General features: G+C 36.5%; 1 protein-coding gene and 1 long non-coding RNA gene across 4 annotated transcripts; one reads left to right on the top strand and one right to left on the bottom strand.

Annotated features, from left to right (window-relative positions):
- Nucleotides 1-1,484: 1,484 nt before the first annotated feature.
- On the top strand, nt 1,485-17,110 carry slc22a16 (solute carrier family 22 member 16). Of its 2 annotated transcripts, none has more exons than XR_007187046.1 (9): nt 1,485-1,984; nt 2,430-2,900; nt 4,599-4,716; nt 4,858-5,172; nt 5,645-5,885; nt 6,323-6,450; nt 8,755-8,792; nt 11,322-11,431; nt 14,626-14,725. XR_007187046.1 is itself a non-coding variant. In XM_048206881.1 (9 exons), exons 1-9 carry the CDS (start codon nt 1,935-1,937, stop codon nt 15,023-15,025), a joined length of 1,707 nt encoding a protein of 568 aa, XP_048062838.1. In that variant the 5' UTR covers nt 1,491-1,934; the 3' UTR covers nt 15,026-17,110. The 2 variants fall into 2 exon arrangements, 1 of the variants encoding a protein (XP_048062838.1); XM_048206881.1 differs by lacking the exon at nt 8,755-8,792 and adding an exon at nt 14,852-17,110 and having other exon boundaries at nt 1,491-1,984.
- LOC125278086 lies at nt 16,883-21,796 on the bottom strand. Of its 2 annotated transcripts, none has more exons than XR_007187048.1 (3): nt 21,693-21,796; nt 21,492-21,591; nt 16,883-17,340 (listed from the first exon to the last, which is right to left on the bottom strand). It is a non-coding gene; the product is annotated as an uncharacterized LOC125278086 (long non-coding RNA). The 2 variants fall into 2 exon arrangements; XR_007187047.1 differs by having other exon boundaries at nt 21,492-21,594; nt 21,693-21,788.
- Nucleotides 21,797-22,554: the final 758 nt, after the last annotated feature.

Here is a 22,554-nt window from a genome sequence, read left to right on the forward strand (position 1 = left end):
ATGTGTCCGTGCGTCGGATGATCAATGACATCATACCCTCAATTTCTGGTTTTACTTTGTAGAAACCATGAAACAATATTCCTCATCTTTATATTCCTCATCTGTCTAATAAAACATATATTTTATTAGAGAGATGAGGAACTATTTGGATTCATTCATCTACTGAAAACTAATCATGTTATATACCTTTTTGTTTAAATTTCGTTTTCTTGATTTACTGCGAGCACCATGTATTACCATAACTAACATCGATCTAGCTTACTGCAGTGTGCAACAAGTGTCTCATAGCAGCCGTCAAGCGAACGCACAGAGTAGCATTATGACAACTTTCAACACTCAAATGTATCTAATATGATAAACAGCACTGCATTACCCCACGTACGCTAGACTGAAAAAAACGGCAAGTGCGGCATAATGAAAGTTCCGCTGCTTTCAAGACATGTGTCACGCTCGTCTCTCATTAGCAATCTCTCCAGGGGTCTCGTTGAGCTTCAACATCACTCACCCTGCTCTGCTTCATATTACAGTAACTTTAATAATCTCATCCATGAACACGATTTCTGCCGGAGTCCCGTCCCGATTCTTTCCCACCGGCTGTAGACCTGAAAACAACACATCCCATGATTCCACAAAATCAAGGATAAGCGAATGAATAAGCGACCTCTAGCAACGGAAATTTACATATTGTGGCTTTAACAGATCGAATATTCACATGTGATCTCCTAGATGAAGGTTAGTTTTAAATGAACAAACAGTTTAATGTTTAAAAGTTTTCAAATGACTAATAATTTAGCTACTTGGTGTTTGGTAATGAAGGGCCTACTTTGCATCAGCAATACTGACTCATTCATAAGAAGACTACTGATGGCACCTGTGTTCATAGCACTAATTAATCAATTGATTGTTAATCATAAATATAGGGGGCTGCTGCTTGGTAGTTATCAAGAACATTATGTAAATTCGTACACTATCTTAGCTTAGGCTACTAAAAGGAACACCAAAACTTAACATCTGTTCTGAACTCAACAAGTCTGGGCAAACCACTGAGTAGGCACCAATCAGAAGCTGCATTTTTATGATGTCATCATGTAGACTTCCTACAAAGTATTTTACAGTATTTTAAAACTAGAAAAATACAAAACACGAAAGTATTTTGATACAAAATACAAAGCCATTTTCATTAACCCTATCAAATACAAATTACAAAATACTATTTTGTATTTGAAGTACGCATTTGAAATACATGTATCATAAATACTGCCCATCCCTGACTGAGATTCAACCCTTGTGACAGATCCCCTTTTGTGACAACTAGCCCCGGCCTCATATATAATTGATTAACAGAGGATGCACTGATTGATTGACTTAGTCGTTGATTGAATTAGCACATTTGCTAGATTAATGGCCTATGTGATTGTCTTTGGAGGATATAAAATAAATAAATTAAAAGACACATGGCCTAATTATCAGAGCATGCCACAGAAAACAGACATAGGCTACTGACAAATTGAGTGGACATGTTCACAACAGATTTCGCTTGGCCTGTGTATTAAGTCTAAATGATTTATTAATACCCATCTCACGTCACAGGGATATTTCCAGGGGATCACGAAGTACCTTGTCAACTATGTAAACTCTGCATAACCTGACAAGAGTTACGTACGATGGAAGTAAAAACAACACAGACACACTTGAAGCAATATGATGTAATTTCAGCTGTTCAGGGCACTAATGGCTCTTCTTCACCTACCGGGGTGTCGCATTACCAGATGTTAGGCGAACTTTTTGGTTTTAATCGTTGTTTGCCTTGGAGTGGAAAGTTCCCCACCGAAACCGCCCCTCCTACAACTAAGGATCTATGATAGTCAACATGTACAAATTGACAAGAGTCAGAAGAGCCCTTCTCACTCTTGAGGATCTTGCACAAGCTGAAAATGACCACGGGCGTGGAGCGACTATTCGACGAACTTGGACACTTTAAAAGGTAGCCATTTGTTCCCGAAAGGAACGTAAGTCTTTTATGGGAATGGTCAACATATCTGTTAATATTTACACTAATATTTACACCAAGTCATAGTTATGTATGTCGAATGAATTATGCGGATTTTTCATTTTGTTGCCCTTTAATAAAGAGCTCGCGTGCGCTGTTGAAGACGTAGGCTACACGAATATCCAGTCCTATAGAGTAAATAATGTTCAAAATTTTACATTAAAAGTTTTATTAAAATAATAATTTCGATAATTATTTTGAATTATTTACATTTACTTCAGACTGCAGGAGAAATCGTAAATCGTAGCTGCATTTATTAACAGCCACTGCACTGTAAAAATGTTATTCGCACAGTTTGTCTTTATTGAATATTTTATGTATTCTTGATAATCAATGATGTGTACACCTTGTCCAATTTATCCTTCTACTTTCCCTTCAGGTTTCAGGCATGTCTCTACTTTGCTGCTATTTTCCAGGCCATCTCCTGTGGAATACATTACCTTGCCTCGGTTTTCTTAGTTGAAACACCTAAATTTCTTTGTGACACTCCAAATATCACAGACGTTCTGTATAGAAATCACTCATCAACCTCTCTGGCAGATATCTGGACTCATTACAAGCCAGGTGATGGGCCAGTGGTTGTACGGACAGCTGGAGGAGACCAGTGGGAACTTAGTCCTTGTTTAAAAGCGCTGCGGCTTGATGCCATCAATTTTCAATACAAGTTTTTTGGGAACAAGACTGTGGAGACATGTGGTGGCTTTGTGTATGATCACAGCGAAGTTGAGCAGAGCATCGTAACAGACTGGGACCTGGTGTGTGAGAAGGAATGGCTGGCCAAGCTTTCACAGCCAACTTTTATGCTGGGAGTTTTGATTGGAGCCTTGGTGTTTGGGGATGTTGCAGATAGGTAAACTGTGTGTTGCATCTTACACACACACACACACACACACACACACACACACACACACACACACACACACACACATACAAACACAGACACAGACACACTCAGTTCTTGAAAGCAATATTATTAAGGACCTCTCACAGATAGTGGTTCTCATATTAACATAATTATATTTATTACACATCACTCCTAAACCTAACATTTAAAGATACATATTTACATTATTAGATAAAAGGAAGCATCATTTGGCAGTATTTCAAATAGCAAAGACCATTTCAAATGTCCTCACAAGTAGATTTTTGACAAGTTTCACTATGTGAGGACATTTTCAAAAAATGCCAAACCTGCACATACTGTACACACTTGGGTATAAAGAGGTTTGTTTGCACAACAGATACTTAATTGTTCACCAAATGCATCTCAAATGCATTTAGAGCAATGGAGGTACAAAAATAACAGATAAGTTAATAAGAAAATTTAATACAGTGTAATATAGTTACCTTCATCAGTGCAATGAATAAAAGTTACCATACGACTTGAAATGTGCTTGCATGAACATGGTCAGCAGCACAAACAGGACTGATCCGTTTTTTAGGACAGAAAAAGAGAGAAGGTTGGCTTGAACATGATAAGTGTAATCTATGCTAAAGTACTACTTCAAACCTGAACATTTAATTTTGCAATATAGTTTACAGTTGGCAAATATTTGCTTCTGCAGTAAGATAACTAAAAGCACAGAGAGCAGTTCAGGATGCGAGATGTGCAGACGCTGCATGGCTGCATAAACAGGATATCACAGGTTCACATTCCAGAAACAGGGAATGAAAGTCAATTTCCATACTAGATACTACTGTATCCTTTACGAAAATTAAACACTGTTTTTCTACAAAAGACATGGACAAACGCACACCTTGACAAAGGCTTTTTGCCAAAACGTCGGATAATAAAGTATTTGCAAGTGAGTGTGCGGTCAGATCTCATTCATATATATTTGCTACAAATAAAACCAAAAAAACATGATTATATTATATTAACCATAGTTAAATCATGGTGACAACAATTTTACCATGGTTTTGCTACACTAACCATAGTTTAACCATGGTATATGTAGTAAAACTGGTTATACAAATGGTAATCCATCTGCCAAAAACCATGGTTACTACACTTTTCATACTATAATAAAACCATGGTTAATTTTCATAAGGGATAATTGTACATGTTCATTTTACAGTTTGGTCAAGATTGTACAAAAGTAGAAGAGTATTATTTGTTCGTAGAAATGTGTATCCGTACAAGTTATTCAACGATTAAACGAACACATTGGAACGCAATCAAATGTGGAATGGTCAAAGGTGAAGTCATTGTTGTGTACATAAGTGAGAGATCTGCATGCAAAACTGCCCATTGGTTTGCCTTGATAATACAATCGCCCTGTTTATCTTTAAACAGCTGTTCACACATAAATATCAAATTGTGAATAGTGAATCTTTCTTCCATTAACTGGCAATTGACAACAGTACCAGCAGTCTCTTTCATATCAGGTGTTTGGAAAAATGGAATTTAAGTTTTTAGAAGCTCCAGTTGAAATAAATATAAAGCAAAAGTTTATATAAAGCTATTTTGGTGTCTGTAGCTTCATAAAGTTTTCTGTAGGAAATGCAAATCATGTTTAATATACACTTTTGCTTTTCCATTTTCCAGAATTGGTAGACGGCCCATTCTCATGGCTACCAGCTTGTGCCAGTTTATTTTTGGGGTTGCTGTGGCATTCACAGGAAACTACTACCTCTTTGTGATGATGCGTTTCCTTCTTGCCATGGTAAGTTGATTGGGCCATGTTCATAATATTTACATTCATGCATGCACATTCATGTGATTCTCGTCACAGCTGAGAAGCTCCAAATGTATATGGCTGAAAGATAATAATGTATATTCTCTCTCTCTGCGTGTGTGTTGGCAGGTGTCAAGTGGGTATCTGGTTGTAGTCTTTGTGTATGTGACAGAGTTTACAGGAATTAAGGTGCGCACATGGACCTCTATGCATGTGCACGCTGCCTTTGCTGTGGGCGTCATGGTAGTGGCTCTGGTGGGGTACCTTGTTCGTGTCTGGTGGATCTACCAGATCATCCTCACTCTCAGTACCTCTCCATTCTTGCTCTACTGCTGGAAGTTTCCAGAAACACCATTCTACCTAATGGCTAAAGGGCGGTACAAGGAAGCCCAGGAGCTGCTGGACACTATGGCCTACTTCAATGGCCTGCCACCCACCCTTAAGGTAGACTCACTCTAACAACACATGGAATTCTGTTCCTGCCATGAATTATACCCATCTCAGACATCTGGTAACATTTTTCAGAATGTACCTTTCTACCATGACCTTAGAATATGAGATAAAAGTTTCATACTTTGATTGATGTTGAACAGCAATACTCTACATTATCACACATTATCTGACTCAGCACTTCATGTTAAAATAAGAAAATTGAAAGAAAAGTGACTTGCAAAACTAAAGAGGTTCCATGAATTGAAATGCGTTTGCATTTCATCATATTAACATTAACATTTAGAAATTACAAACCTAGACCAAAACTAGGATCAGTAGAAAATGCTGAGATATTATAATCCTTATAATGTAATATTTTAAGTGCTTGATTTGAAAGATTAGAAGGGTAGTGGAAAGTAATGGATATGAGAAAAAGTGGTATTGTTAACAGCTTGTGTTTATTTGAATGTATCATTGATCTTAGGTGTCAGAGCTTATGGATGAATGTGATGGAGCACTGTTGAAGGATAATAAGCAATCAGCTGGGAAAGCAATGGAAGTCGAGAAGAGGCTAAGCATCCTGGACATGTTTGGAAGCTTGAAAATGGCTGGTCGCAGCGTCACCTGCTGGGCAATCTGGTTCATCGGAAGCTTGGGATACTATGTCTTCAGCCTGGGGTCTGTCAACCTTGGTGGAAATCAGTATATCAACCTCTTCCTGGCTGGTAATGGAGACATTTGTTACCAAGAAGGTGTAAATGGAATAACCCTGAGGGGAAAAAATGTCATTGTTTATTCACCCTCATGTCATTCCAAACCTCACTTTCTTTATTTTTCTGTGGAATATAAGATAATAAACTGTTGGTTTACAAAGAATAGACAGTGTAGCTTTTAAATTTGATGGAAAAGCACCATAAAAAAGGATCATAAGAGTGCTTTGTGCACATGTCCTTAAAATCTTGAAAGCTTTAATTGAAAAATTAACATTTTTGTAATTTTTTGGGTGAGCTTTACTTAAAGGCAAAATAAGTTTAAATGAAAAATAGTATAAGAGATATGCAAACACATCAAGCATGATGCCTTATGTATTGCATTGCTACATGCAGTTTAGTTTCAGTAGTACTAAAGTGAACTTAACTATCATTTATTTGACTGTTACTAGGTGCTGTTGAGGTTCCGTCATACTTGATTGGCTGCTTTGCAATGGATCGTGTCGGCAGGAAGAAGACATGTGCCCCAGCTCTGCTGCTCGGTGGAGTAGCCTGCATGCTCATTATTGTGGTCCCCCAGGTATGAGTGTGTGTGTGTGTGTGTGTGTGTGTGTGTGTGTGTGTGTGTGTGTGTGTGTGTGCACTGTGCATCCATGTGATATATGCACACTCTGATATAGTAGTACACTGTTAAAGTCACAATGAAATGGAAGTAGCAACAGACAATTATTCTGTATTGTACAGCCAAGTGTAACAGATTATTGAAAAAGAAAAAATGTAGGGTGGGGATATGTAGGTTGATTGGATTTTGAGATGCGAGTGTTTCACTCAGATGAACGTGAGCTTGCAGGGGCAGGTTTAAGCAGACTACACGATTAGAGAAGTCCTGCATTCGTCACCAGAGAGAAGCCTGTACTTTTCACCGGAATATTCAGTTATGACATTTTGATTAAATATCAAGAGGTCAAAAAAAAATAAGAATTAGTTTTTTTTTCACAATAAGATCAATAACATTCACTTAGAAACATTCGCTTTCATTTCATGTCAGCTTTAACATATGTTAGTTAAGGTTTTGAAAAACTGTTAAATACATTTGCTACTGGGAAACAGGCAGTTTGGTAAATGAAAGGAAGCATGAAATGAAAGAAGTATTTAAAGTATGAAAGTATGTGTTATGGGTAGAGAGAGAGAGAGAGAGCCTGAAAGTGTTCTATATTCTCTCTTTTCTAGGCCATGTATTTACTTTTCTTGGCAGGGCCACACAATTTAAAATAAGCCATTCAAATTTCTAGCAAATTATGGAAACTATCAATCTGGCTAAATCAACTTGACAGTTGGCCATAGCTTGTAATTTTAAGTTGTTTTGACAGATCTTGAACCAATATGCAACAAGTTTTTTATCAAGTAACAAGTATTATCATCATTACATATTGGAGGAACTGATAGATTATTGAAATGAATGATTAACCCTGGCAAGAGAGGACATGTGTTTGTGTGTGTGTGTGTGTGTGTTTGCTTTTCTCATGGTAACTGGGGCAGCTGTTTGCATCCGAGTCTTTCGTTCTGTTTTTAATGAACCTTTTTGCACCCACTTTCTCAATTTCTTTCACTCTTCTTCCCTAGTGCTTTAAACAGCAGTAATACATTCACTGCATATTATCCAATTGGGATTCATCTTCTGAATCAAGTTTTGATTTCTATCCAAGCACTAGAGACAACATTAAAGGTGCTCGAAGGGATGTCACGCGTTTTTAGGCCAAAACATTTTTTGTCACATACAGCAAACATCTCCTATCTATCCGCTAGCTGCCTGTCCCCTGAACACACTGTAAAAAACACGGTCTCTGTAGTCGCCACAAGCTCCAAAAACGGCAATAAAACAAACTGGTGCGGCCTGGACCACAAATCATAATAAACATGCTCCAGCCAATAACCGACAAGAATGATTTTAAATGCGCGTTCATGACTGTTTCAGGAAGCACGGAGGGGAGGGGGAGGAGGAGGAGGAGGGAGGGAATAGCTAGCCTCTGTTTTGTTTGACAACACTTCGAGCGTCAACAGGAAGTTACTCCACCCAGGATCGCTTAGAGCACCTTTAAATATATTTGATCTCAGTACATGTAACAGATCCTCTGTTGAGTCAGCTGACAAGTGTATTTTTTTTTTCTTTTTAGTGTGATAAGTTACATGTCTGTAATTATTATATTTTTCACTTTTTCGTCTGCTGAAGATACATGAGTGTGTTTGTAAAACGTTTGATCACAGCATACACATCCCACTTCATATACCAAAGAAAGTGCCCATGTAATTATTGCAACAAATTACTGGCAGCTGTGTTGGTATAGCAACAAGATTTAAGCACCACCTATTCTATTTAGAGGATGGGAATGCAGTGCAAAATCTTGTGTAGATGATATCCCTCTTTTTCTTTTTTCCTTATTTTAATTCCTGCTGCCTGGTCCCTAGACACATTCACTTGTGATATGACAGAGTTGAACCTCATGAAACTTCCAAGTAGGATTTGTGGTATTGCAACACCTTTAGGAACCCAGGATGTAGGATTCTGCCAAAAACAATATACAGTCCTCTTTTATTTTTTTTTGTGATTGGTCAAAGCATCCACAGTGGTGCAGATCATAACAAGCCCAAAACCTTACTGTGCATGTCAAACTAACTGTCAAACTTGTCTTGCTTGAGTTTAATAATTAATAACAAGCTGCATGTTACAGATTGCTTCAATGCAGATATCCATATGGTGTTATCGCTGGTGTCACAAGACCTGTTTAACCATCTGTGCATGTGAATTATTTTTGCATGCTAAATTCATTTTAATATGTTTGACACAGTAGTCATATCAGTATGTTTTCCTCTCTCTGTGCTGTAGTTGGTTTCAAGTGTCAACTGGACAACTTTCCCCTTGTGGTCAGTGCCAAATTTCAGTTTAAATTAAAATAAGTGGCAGCCTTTTGAATTATAGATCTGCAGGTGCAAGATAGTCTCAAGATAGTACTCTTGAGAGTAATACATGTTTGCACATGCCTTGTATGTCAGTTTAGCATTGCTGTTTGATGAAAGGTTAAAAAGGTGAAAATGTTCAGTAAATGCCATGCTCCCACATACTGAATCAGAATCAATAAATTTTTTTACCCACATGTTTGATAAACGTTGCACTTTATAATAATAGTGTCTAAAAACAATGAGCTTATTCACTATATATATATATATATATATATATATATATATATATATATATATATATATATATATATATATATATATATAGTACAGTCCAAAAGTTTGGAACCACTAAGATTTTTAATGTTTTTAAAAGAATTTTCGTCTGCTCACCAAGGCTACATTTATTTAATTAAAAATACAGTAAAAAACAGTAATATTGTGAAATATTATTACAATTTAAAATAACTGTTTTCTATTTGAATATATTTCACAAAGTAATTTATTCCTGTGATGGCAAAGCTGAATTTCCAGCATCATTACTCCAGTCTTCAGTGTCACATGATCCTTCAGAAATCATTCTAATATGCTGATCTGCTGCTCAAGAAACATTTAATGTGTACAATTGTACAAAATATTTGTGTACAATATTTTTTTTCAGGATTATTTGATGAATAGAAAGTTCAAAAGAACAGTGTTTATCTGAAATCTAATCTTTTGTAACATTATAAATGTCTTTACTGCCACTTTTGATTGATTTAATGCATCCTTGCTGAATAAAAGTATTAATTTCTTTAATTTCTTTAAAAAAAAAAAAAAAAAAAAATTCTTACTGACCCCAAACTTTTGAACGGTAGTGTATAATGCTACAGAAGCTTTGTATTTCAGATAAATGCTGTTCTTTTGAACTTTCTATTCATCAAGGAATCCTGAAAAAAAAGTACACAACTGTTTTCAACATTGAAAATAATCATAAATGTTTATTGAGCAGCAAATCAGCATATTAGAATGATTTCTGAAGGATCATGTGACACTGAAGACTGGAGTAACGATGCTGAAAATTCAGCTTTGCATCACAGGAATAAATTACTTTGTCAAATATATTTAAATAGTACACAGTTATTTTAAGTTGTAATAATATTTCACAATATTACTGTTTTTTACTGTATTTTTAATTAAATAAATGTAGCCTTGGTGAGCAGACGAAACTTCTTTTAAAAACATTAAAAATCTTAGTGGTTCCAAACTTTTGGACTGTACTGTATATCAGTTTCTACCTTACACCAATCCACCAGTAGGTGGCGACAAGTTACACTTCATCCTTCATCAGTGAGTCATTAAATCACTCAACTGATTCATTCAAAACACTGATTCATTCAGTAATGAAACAAATGACTTTCTTTATGAGTGACTCATTGAATCACTCAACTAATATATTCCAAACACTGGCTGCATCCATACATTAAAGTATGTGCTATATAGTATGAATGTGTGTAATCTGAATATCTACTATCCCATGAGGCCATGAGAGAGGATTGCCAAGTGTCCATTGAAAGAAGCAGGTCATCCTGGTACTTTTTGCCAACTTTTATGAATATTGTGAATTCGGACATGCTACTCATTTCACCTACTATATAGTTGGGAAGTATGCTTATTCAGATACAGCCACTGATTTATTCCAAACAAAACAAGATGAGTGAATTACTGAATCGATTCAACATCTGAGTTTTCTACCAATTGGTAAAAGAAATGCTGATTCATTCAGGAACGCTGCAACTGTGTTTCTTGGAGATGTGCAAATGTTAATTCTGATACTGCTTCATATGAAACCATTTTTGTTGGCGAGGCAAAAATAGATAAAGTAGCTGGCTATATAATGTCAAAAACTGTAAGTTACTCAGTTATTACCTTATTATTCACTGAACTGTATAAAAGAATCACAATTGTGCTGTTGGTCTGAATATCAACATATTAGGAACAACAGCACTCTTTCAATATATTATGTGCTAATTAAAATATCAGGTCACTTAAATGGAGCAACATGAGTGATAAAAATCAAAGGATGTAAGTGAAATGTAAAATATGTTGCACATTTCTCTGTCAGACTCCAAACAGCCTTGGTCACTGAAAGCACAGGCTAAGAAGAATGTGTTAGTGGGATGATATTCTATCAGGATTACACCACCCTTCATAACTAATAGTTGCACTGCTGACACCCTGAAATGGCTGAGTGCGGTGTGAGTATAGCCATCGTTGCTCCAAAAATCTATAAATAGACCTGTCATCTAAGTGGCTGTTTTTACATATGGCAGCTGCCTGCTTCTGAGAAGGGGTCAAAGGGGATATGTCTTGGGGACGTTTAGATTTGTGTCTGATCCCAAATTTAATGCTGCCCTACTATGGCCTGCTACTGGCAACCACTTCCAACAGCTGATGACTAAAATGTTGTTGATGATAAATATAGTTTCATTCTGTGTTTCTCTCTCTTTGTTTCAGGATATTGAGGTACTGGCTATAGTCCTGAGTATGACTGGGAAATTTGCTATTGCCATTGCATTCGGGTTGATTTACTTGTACACCTGTGAGCTTTACCCCACAATTATCAGGTAATGTGTTATACTAATTCACTATCCCCCGGTTTCACAGACAAGGCTTAAGCTAGTCCCAGACTAAAATGCATGCTTTATCTTAGAGTAACTTGCACTGACATACCTTAAAATATGTCAGTGCCATTGTCTTGTATCAAGATGCACACCAGTAATGTTTTTTCTAGTGAACATTTATAAAAGCTACTTAAATGCCCTAATTGAACTAAGGCCTAATCCAAGCTTAAGCTAAACCCTGTCTGTGAAACCGGGCCTAGATGTCCAGATGTCCACACTAAAAGCTAAAATACACCAAACGTCTCTTTAAAACTGAACGGTTTTTAAAATAATATGTGTCACACGCTTGTCAACATCTAAATGTTAAAGAGAAATCCTGGGAATCATGCACTAAACAACTGAGGATCACACACTACCAGACTTTTAGGATGTTCTGAATACAACAAACTCACACAGAAATATGTCTCCTAGCAATGACAAATGAAAACAATATATATTCTAAAATCAGCTCAAAATATCAAAAAATTGTCTGTGCCCATCATACACTATACAATTTTATTTTTTTGTAAAGTCTAACTGCCCAAAATCTGCACTTTCGGCAACTAGCGTTGACTGCAAAAAACAGTGTTCCAGGCAGCCTTTAAGCCGAGTTCAGACTGCACGATTTTCAATGTAGTCAGGTCACTGTTCTTTTCACACTGCATGACTATCTTGGCCAGCATTCAGTCGCTGCTGTGTTCACACTGCACGATGGATCGGCGACAGAAGGTTTCACACTGCATGACTTTACAATAGGAAGAATCGCAGACAACTCTGTCTGGCACGCAAACTACATTTCACAACCAAACACACGAGAGATGTGACAAGGAAACAACGCGATATCACGCGTGCAAGACCGGAGTTCTCACGTGAGAATGGGATTATTATTAAAAATGGTAGAATGCAAGAAGCTTGCAATACGAATTGCCTGTGCGCTGATTTGCAGCGAAAACAAGAAAAAGAAAAGAAGAATATGAAACGTTTTTCTGAAACGAAGCCATACTTGCTGATATTGTGGTCTATAACTCCTCCCCAAACTCCCCGCTGCTCTGTATCTTGCTCTCTCATTGGCTGTCGGTCATCGCCGATGTAGTTTTCAGTCAGAACACTTTTCACACAGCAGGATTTTGAATCGCAGACAGGTCCAGATATTTAGCATGCCAAATATCTCACGGGCGTCGGCGACTCGTCGGTGATTCTCTCAGATCGCGTCTTTGCTCGTTCACACTGCGTGATTGTCACTCGTGTGAACGAGCACCGATTTGCCTGTGATTTCGGGCATTTGTCGGCGATTTCACAAAAACCTGTCGGCGAGCCAAAATCGGGGCTACAATCGTGCAGTCTGAACTCGGCTTGAACGAGCAAAGACGCGATCTGAGAGAATCACCGACGAGTCGCCAACGCCCGTGAGATATTTGGCATTCTAAATATCTGGACCTGTCGGCGATTCAAAATCCTGCTGTGTGAAAAGTGTTCTGACTGAAAACTACATCGGCGATGACCGACAGCCAATGAGAGAGCAAGATACAGAGCAGCGGAGAGTTCGGGGAGGAGTTATAGACCACAATATCAACAAGCATGGCTTTGTTTCAGAAAAAACGTTTCATATTCTTCTTTTCTTTTTCTTGTTTTCGCTGCAAATCAGCGCACAGGCAATTCGTATTGCAAGCTTCTTGCATTCTACCATTTTTAATAATAATCCCATTCTCACGTGAGAACTCCGGTCTTGCACGCGTGATATCGCGTTGTTTCCTTGTCACATCTCGCTTGTGTTTGGTTGTGAAACGTAGTTTGCGTGCCAGACAGAGTTGTCGGCAATTCTTCCTATTGTAAAGTCATGCAGTGTGAAACCTTCTGTCGCCGATCCATCGTGCAGTTTGAACACAGCAGCGACTGAATGCTGGCCAAGATAGTCATGCAGTGTGAAAAGAACAGTGACCCGACTACTTTGAAAATCGTGCAGTCTGAACTCGGCTTCACACTGCGTGATTGTCACTCGCGTGAACGAGCACCGATTTGCCTGTGATTTCGGGCATTTGTCGGCGATTTCTCAAAACCTGTCGGCGAGCCAAAATCGGGGCTAAAATCGTGCAGTCTGAACTCGGCTTGAACGAGCAAAGACGCGATCTGAGAGAATCACCGACGAGTCGCCGACGCCCGTGAGATATTTGGCATGCTAAATATCTGGACCTGTCGGCGATTCAAAATCCTGCTGTGTGAAAAGTGTTCTGACTGAAAACTACATCGGCGATGACCGACAGCCAATGAGAGAGCAAGATACAGAGCAGCGGAGAGTTCGGGGAGGAGTTATAGACCACAATATCAACAAGCATGGCTTTGTTTCAGAAAAAACGTTTCATATTCTTCTTTTCTTTTTCTTGTTTTCGCTGCAAATCAGCGCACAGGCAATTCGTATTGCAAGCTTCTTGCATTCTACCATTTTTAATAATAATCCCATTCTCACGTGAGAACTCCGGTCTTGCACGCGTGATATCGCGTTGTTTCCTTGTCACATCTCGCTTGTGTTTGGTTGTGAAACGTAGTTTGCGTGCCAGACAGAGTTGTCGGCAATTCTTCCTATTGTAAAGTCATGCAGTGTGAAACCTTCTGTCGCCGATCCATCGTGCAGTTTGAACACAGCAGCGACTGAATGCTGGCCAAGATAGTCATGCAGTGTGAAAAGAACAGTGACCCGACTACTTTGAAAATCGTGCAGTCTGAACTCGGCTTCACACTGCGTGATTGTCACTCGCGTGAACGAGCACCGATTTGCCTGTGATTTCGAGCATTTGTCGGCGATTTCTCAAAACCTGTCGGCGAGCCAAAATCGTGGCTAAAATCGTGCAGTCTGAACTCGGCTTTAGGCTGCTTATCACTATCTACCTCACAATACACACAGCAGTAGATATGTCACTTTAGTATAAAACACTCTGCTGTAGTTCGTTTCACTTTTATCCAGTATCACTAATTTTCAATAACAATATATACAATGTTCAAATACATATAAATCTAGTAACAATATTTTTTAGTTTCTTTGCTGGGTGCATGTGAAGTCGACTGTACAGTAGGATGATCATTACATATATGCTGCATGCTTTCGAGTGATTATTTCGTATAGACACTATATTAAATAACAGACACCATATCTGGTCCGGCAGGTCTCTGGCTGTAGGCAGTGGTAGTATGATGTGTCGGGTGGGAAGTGTGGTGGCTCCTTTCTGCGTTTACCTTGCTGACATTTGGATCTATCTGCCTCAGGTATGTAACAGCAATCAAAAACCTTTTGTAAGTGTAAGACTCTAGAACTGAAGAATGATACAACATGATATACATTTGCTGGACTGAACAGTTCTGCAGTAACTTCTGCTCTCTCTTATTCTGTAGCTCATTGTGGGAATTCTGGCTTTCATCATTGGAATCCTGACCATGTTTCTTCCAGAGACTCTAGGACAGCCCCTCACCTCGACTTTGGAAGAAGCTGAAGCTCTGGGCTCCAAGCCCAATACAAAGAATCCTCCAGTGGATGCACTAGAGATGAACCAATCCATTAAAGTTTAAATCCGTTTTCACACAGGATCCTGAAAGTGCCTCTGCTGTCTAACAACAGTACAACAGTACTCCAGTATGAACGAGACATCAAATGGTTTTTGACATGTGATAGTTTTTTTTTTTTTTTTTTTTTTTTGCAGGTATCTGTGGGTAGATGAGGCTGTGTTGTGCGTGAGTGAGTTTGGAAAAATTACTGAAAAACATGATATTTTGAAATTGTTCTGAAAGGTATTATCTTAATTTTAACAAAGTAAGAGCTTGCAAGGCAATACCTCATTAATCTAAACCGCTAAGTATTACATTTTTGCATTTCAGCCCAAACCAGTTACTGTATGCACAGATGCTTAAAGTCACATTAGTGACATTTTAGCACATTTCTGCAGACAAAAAAAGTTCCACTGTCTATAGTGTAGTGATGTAGTATAGTGTAGACAGCTTACACAGAAGCCCTTTACAAGCCAAGAATTCATGACCAACTTGAACCCGTTGCGAAATTCTTGTGGAATCCTATTGAAATGATTGGATTTCACCTAATAAATCAACTAAAAGGTAAATGTGACTGCACCTTTCTTTAAAAAAAAAAAAAAATCTATTTGCATTTCATAAATGGTTTGAATTTAAGAAATGCAAATTTAGTTTTGACTCTACAAATTCAATTAATTACAGCAATTATAGCAATGTGAACATAGTTGAATGATGAACATTTCTATGCACTGTGTTATGGATCTTAAAGGATTAGTTCACTTTAAAATGAAAATTACATCATTAATTACTCACCTCAAGCCATCCTAGGTGTATATGACTTTCTTCTTTCAGACAAATACAATTGGAGTCATGTTAATAAACACCCTGACGGTATCAAGCTTTATAATGGCAGTGAGCGTGGATCACGTGTTTGACGCTCAAATAAGTGCGTCCATCCGTCATAAACATACTCCACACAGCTCTGGGGGGTTAATAAAGGCCTTCTGAAATGAAGCTTCCGGCCAAACTGCCAGGTGGATTCTGCTTACGTCTAAAGTGTAACTTATATGATGTATAGCGTAGGATGTCGCGTATCATCATGGCGTAGAATAATAAGTCATGGTGTGACGTAAGTTATGCTGTAGACGAAAGTGGAATCCCTATGGCAGTTTAGCCGGAAGCTAGTTATTTTACTTTATAACATGTTAAATATGGATATTTTTCTTACACATACACATCGTTGCATTTCAGAAGTCCTTTATTAACCCCCCCACCCCCACCCCATGTGGAGTAAGTTTATGACGGATGGATGCTATGCTTTTACTTGAGCGTCAAACTCGTGATCCCCGCTCATTGCCATTATAAAGCTTGATAGCGTCAAGGTGTTTATTAATACAACTCCAATTGTATTCATATGAAAGAAAAAAAGTCATATACACCTAGGATGGCTTGAGTAAATCATGGAATAATTATCATTTTAAAGTGAACTTAGCCTTTAAACACCATCTACCTACATTTATTGACTGTATTAGCAACACTCACCTTTAGTAGCTAGACAAAGAAAATTGTTCATTATCAGTTAATGGTGTGATGAGTTTCTATGCATGATTCATTGAAAGACAGTCATTGTTTGTAGGAAGTTGTTTTTATACAATTGCATCTCAGGGTTTAGCTCAAAATTGATCAGTATTGTTCATAGTAAACTGTGACTGTACTTTATAATACTTCAGAACTTATGTTTATTCTGGGTGCTTTTGTATTATTTTCATTATTTTTAATCTTCCTGTCCTGTGTTATCAATCGCTTTGCTTTACATGAGGAATGTATTATCTAGACAAGTTTATTAGTAGTATTAAGTAGTATATAGTAGTATGTGCTAAAAAATTTTTGTAAAGTCTTGACTTGAGGATTTGATTTATTTGTAATACAGCTATTTTTTTTCTCTTCATAGACTCCATAGACTTTACAATCAATGTTTTATCATTTTCCTCAAACTCTTGACATTTTTGTGTTTTGGACCAATAAGGCAGGGATAGTAGATTCTTGCTGTAGTCATGTGCAGTTGTCATAGCAACATGTTTGTCTAAAGAATGTCACATATTAATAAATATGATATAGTGTATAAAATAATCATTTTATTTTAGTTTCATTAAAATTATTATATTGGCTAAAAATATTAGCAATTTAAGTGAGTACTGTACTAAATGCCCTGTCATTTCCAGAGAACAGAACAAGGAGTCAATGTACTCATGGAAAAGGTGGGAAATATTTTCCAGGTTAGGGGGCGTAAGCCAGGCGTCTCTCATTCGCTGTGACAGAGGGGAGGAGGCCCAGGACAAACTGTGTACTGCCAGCTCTTCCTAAAAAAAAGTCAGAAATAAAGAACATAACAGTGAATTGTTCAGCCAGAGGTACTGAATTTATACAAAGGAACTTTTGTGTGTTATTCATTTATTTACCCTTATGGAAAGAAAATATATTTCCCTATATATGAATGATCAATATATTACATGATTTAAAAGTATATTTGAAAATATACAGAAAAATATATTGGGTAAATATATATTGAACAATACATAAGGAATTGCCTCTTTTCATATATTGAAAAATATGTGATAAAATATTTACTAATATATCATAATGTGTGTCATTTTATATTCAGTAATATACTTCTTAATATATAGATTTATATGTGATCAGATATGGTACTGCATGCATAATATATTGTACATATATTTACTCATACAGTACACTCTAAAAAATACTGGGTTGAAAACAACCCAAGTTGGGTTAAATATGGACAAACCCAGCGATTGGGTTGTTTTAACCCAGCGGTTGGGTTAAATGTTTGACCCAACCTGCTGGGTAGTTTTATTTAACTCAGCTATTGTTTAAAAATTAGTTGATTGCTTAAAATGAACCAAAAATAGGTTTAATAATATGTTTAATAAATGAACATTTATTAACAAGTTGTAATACATGATAATTAAATAATAAACATTTATTAAATTGCTTATTAATAAATGTTCACCTTTTGATTATCAAAGTTGCATCTAGTAATTATGTGTCTGATTTTTAGTTTCCAATCTATTTTGGGTTCATTTTAAGCCAGCCATATAGTAATTTTTAATCAATAGTTGAGTTAAATAAAACTACCCAGCAGGTTGGGCAAACATTTAACCCAACCGCTGGGTTTGTCCATATTTTAACCCAACTTGAGTTGTTTTTAACCCAGCATTTTTTAGAGTGTATAAACATATATGGTAAAATATATTATGTAACACATTTCTTATATTTTATAATGATTTACATTTTAAATGTTACATATTTTCAAGTTAGTTAACAAAAGCACACCTGCATGTACTAAAGTTTCTGTCAAAGAGACTATCACTGTGCTATAGCATGCACAGCCGTTACTTTTTAAATAAAGTTATTATAGTCTTTATAGTGTTCAGCCAATCATAAACCTAACCACAGGCTCTACTCTTCAGCTCAATGGAAACCCCCCAAAACTCACACATACCAGAAAACCTTTTAAATTCCAAAATAATAGAACTTTAAACACTAACAGATCTCCCCCTATATCAATATTGAGCAAAACACATGAAATAGCACTTTATTTTAACATTTACTCTCCTTTAACAGTCAGAATTAAAGCATGTTGGGATCTAGAAGTCTGTTGTAAACACTGATTGTAACTCATTCCATGAATGTGTGTATATTTGTGTGTACAATACATTCACATTTATATGGGAACATGTATGTGCAATATATGTACACAAAGGATAAAACTTAATGAATGTAAAGCTATTTTTGTCTTCATTTATAAATATTTTATATGTATCAATATATAGCCATACATGGTCAATGCATATATTGCAGGATATTGAAAAATATAAGCACTAGTTTCCCATAAATGGAAATGTTTTATGTAATATATCACATTATATTTTTCGGTATATTCCCATATATTTTTGTTCCGTAAGGGTCTTCTGTACATTTACATTAACATCTTTTTGTTTTGTGTACATTGGACTACTGTTGTCAGCACAAGCATATTTCACAAAATAATCTCCATTGTGACTGAACAGTCCAAGTGGGCCTACTTTACACATCCTACACAACAAATTCACCCACTCATTTATTATGGTACAAGTATTCTGAATTTCCACCTTCTGCTCACTGCACCTATAACAAGACGGGGGATCACTTATTCGACAGCTACTGTTTTTTTTTTGTTTTTTTTTATATTTTATTTACCTTCAAAAAAAAAAAATGCGAGAGGCGAGAGGGTCACGTTTTACCCTACTTGTTTATGTGAGGTTTGGGTTATCAGTGCTAGCCTACAAACACAAATAGAAATGATCCCTTGTGGACAGGGCCAGCTGGAAACTGCACTTTGACCTTGCTATGAAACCAAGCTAAGCACAAATACACACTGATGCAAATGCAAATGCCGATTTTAAAACAAACCATTCAGATATCAATCCAATCTAAAAGGTACATTAAACACAGTGGGACTAAAACGTGCTAAATAAAGACAAGTCAAGATTGTGTTCGTACTTTAGAAACAAGGTAATGACTGAATATAACAGAAAATACAACAGCTAAATCTTTGCTGTAAAATCCTTCTGTTTAAAATTAAGTAAAAATGCCATGGTAATGATCATGCAGCTAAACTATGACTATTGTTAAGATGCTTCATCAAGTGCTCACAGCAAAGCCCTATCAAAACCAATGCTTCAGGAGTGTTTCCTGAAGCAAGGACTCCCACTTCTGTTGAACTTGGGAAATACATCTTGGCCTACTATGGTAAAAGTGTTTCCCAAACTTATCAGAACAACTGCTTATCTTTTACATTGTGTTGACTGACAAATAAAAAGATTGTTCATGACAAATGTCCATGAACTTCCATTCCATTAAGATTCAAAATCTTGATTCTAAAAATATTTTTAAGATTTTTAAAATCATAAAAAATTATACTTTTTTTTTTGCAGTTAATGTAAATGCTTCTGTGGTACCAAAAAATTTTTAATGCTCATATAAAGTCTCTAAATATGAGTGCCTCAAGTATAACAATGATATAAAAATAAGAATGACCAAAATTTGGTTTAAAATGGTTTTAGACGATGTACAGCATGAATGTCATATCAACTACCCAGATGTCAAGCACACCATCACCACATCTCAACCCAATGGACAATATAGCCAGAGGCATATCACACACACAAAAAACGTCCCTAAAACTGACAGATCTCAATGCTATAAATGTCTTTACAACGCTAAACTCTGTAAACAACAAACCTGCGGTGTTACGACCGCTATTATTTAACCAATCAGAAAACTTGAAAAGCTATCTTGTACAGTCATTTTGACCGTTTGGGTTTGTTGGCATGTCTTTGAAGAGGGGTGAAAGTTAACACATTAACAACTAAATACAACTGCTCATTAAAATATAGGTGTGTAATCAAATATTTAGACACATTTTAATTATAAATAAGAACAATTCTGTTGCTTACCTTCTCTTAGTGAGATGGAAGGTCTGTATCGAAACTGATAGAATTGGAAGGACAGTTTTCCACTAAAAAGATTACGGCATCATGCATGTAATTATTCCTCCATTTATCCAAGATACTTTACCAAGTGTCTAGACAACGATTTTTTTTACTGTTAACTGCTATCCCCGCTAGAACGTCCCCACTGGTGTTAAGAACAGTGTTGCCAGATCTCGCGAGACAAATAAGCAACCAGGCCTGTGAAAACAAGTGGCTGTTCAAACAAAAACTAATTTTTCTGAAATGTCTTACAAAAAAAAAAAAAAAAAAAAAGAGAGAAAAGCTCTTTACAGGTATTTTCTGGATTGTTATGAAAGCTTTTCTTTAAAACGGAAATCACTTGTAGTAAGTCATTAGCTGACAACAGCACATGCATGAGTTAATGTAATTACTGTATCACTGCATCAACAACTACACAGTTACTGTCTTTAATTAAAGCAACATGCAGCAGAACATCAGTGTTTCTGGATCATCACTGACTGAAGCATTGGCGCTACTCTTCAGCACAATGGTAACCTCACAAAACTCAGATAACAGAAACAGACATTAAACACTCTCTAGACATATCTCTCTAGATCTCAACATCTTCACTTATTACAAACAGTCTGACTTTATTTCTTTTATACAAAACTTAATGAGGTGTTGATGTTTTATTAAAAATAATAAAATTTGAAGTCACCGTTATGGAGATAAGCGCTTGCTTTAGTTGGGCTCCTGACCCTTGACATTTTAACTTTTCTTCTAATTGTTGAAACTGTATGGTTCTAAAGCACAATTGTAACAAAAAAGTTGTGAGGAAAAAAAAAATCTGATCAAATGGCTTTGGTTGCTCATTGTTGAAGATTGCATAATACGCTGATTCATGATGTGTGTGTGAGTCTGAAAGACACTGCTCAAAACTCTGTATAATGAACAAAATAAATCTCAAAAATAAATAAAAATAATGCAAAACTCACAGTTAATACACAGAGTTCAGTCTCCAGAGAAGATCAGTAAACCAGGACACTCTGATGATTGAATCAACATCTTTTTTTTTTTTTTTTTTTCTTGCAACGTCTGCTGTAACAAACATGTTTTAATAACACTGTTAAAGCAGCCAGAGAAAAACTAACATTAAAACAGCAAGAATCAAGAGCCCATCTAAAGCAAACACTCACCTCCATAACGGTGACTTCAAACGTTATTATTTTCTATAAAACACACACGCAGAAGGCGATGTTTTCGTGACCTTGCGCAACTTTGCCTAAAAGTTCTCTAAAAGTGACGAAAATTCTTGAAATTTTACAGAACATTAGGGGCGTTCCTAAAACATCCTCTTTTGGTAATGAAAGTGTGGCAGTTCAAGGTTCCTTATATGACTTTAGGGGGGCATTCCAATTTAGTTAATTTTATGGTCACATAAGAACATTAAAAAGAGGATATTTGAAATTAACTGAACAGAATCAAGAATCAGCGTGACCTCAATAAAGGTGACAATATGCAAAAATCACTCTTTGTGACTTTAACAGAATAAATTTTGGTCCAGCAAATGTGCTTTAGAAACACACAGTTTCAACAACTGGAGAAAAATTTAAATTAAAATGTCAAGGGTCAGGAGCCCAACTAAAGCAAGCGCTTATCTCCATAACGGTGACTTCAAACTTTATTTTTTTCAGTAAAACATCAACACCTCATTAAGAAGTTTTGTATAAAAGAAATAAAGTCAGACTGTTTGTAATAAGTGAAGATGTTGAGATCTGTTAGTGTTTAATGTTCTGTGTCTGTTATGTGTTATGACATTCACTGTTATGAGTTTTGTGAGGTCACCATTGTGCTGGAGAGTAGAGCCTGTGCTTCAGTCAGTGATGAGCCAGAAACATTGATGTTCTGCTGCATGTTGCTTTATTTAAAGGCAGTAACTGTGTAGTTGCTGATGCAGTGATACAGTAGTTATGTTAATTCATGCATGTACTGTTGTCAGGTAATGATTTGTTTTGGACAAAAAAAAAAAATCATGTCCTCCTGATCCTTTGGGGGTGC

Source organism: Megalobrama amblycephala, linkage group LG11 (genome assembly GCF_018812025.1).
Source record: "Megalobrama amblycephala isolate DHTTF-2021 linkage group LG11, ASM1881202v1, whole genome shotgun sequence".
Classification (NCBI taxonomy): domain Eukaryota; kingdom Metazoa; phylum Chordata; class Actinopteri; order Cypriniformes; family Xenocyprididae; genus Megalobrama; species Megalobrama amblycephala.

What these genes read in the sequence shown, in the direction of transcription:
- slc22a16 (XM_048206881.1), top strand. Translation starts at nt 1,935, where the DNA reads ATGACCACGGGCGTGGAGCGACTATTCGACGAACTTGGACACTTTAAA. An exon ending in CTTTACCCCACAATTATCAG is followed by an intron (nt 11,432 to 14,625) that starts GTAATGTGTTAT and finishes CTGGTCCGGCAG; the next exon opens with GTCTCTGGCTGTAGGCAGTG. An exon ending in TTTGGATCTATCTGCCTCAG is followed by an intron (nt 14,726 to 14,851) that starts GTATGTAACAGC and finishes CTTATTCTGTAG; the next exon opens with CTCATTGTGGGAATTCTGGC.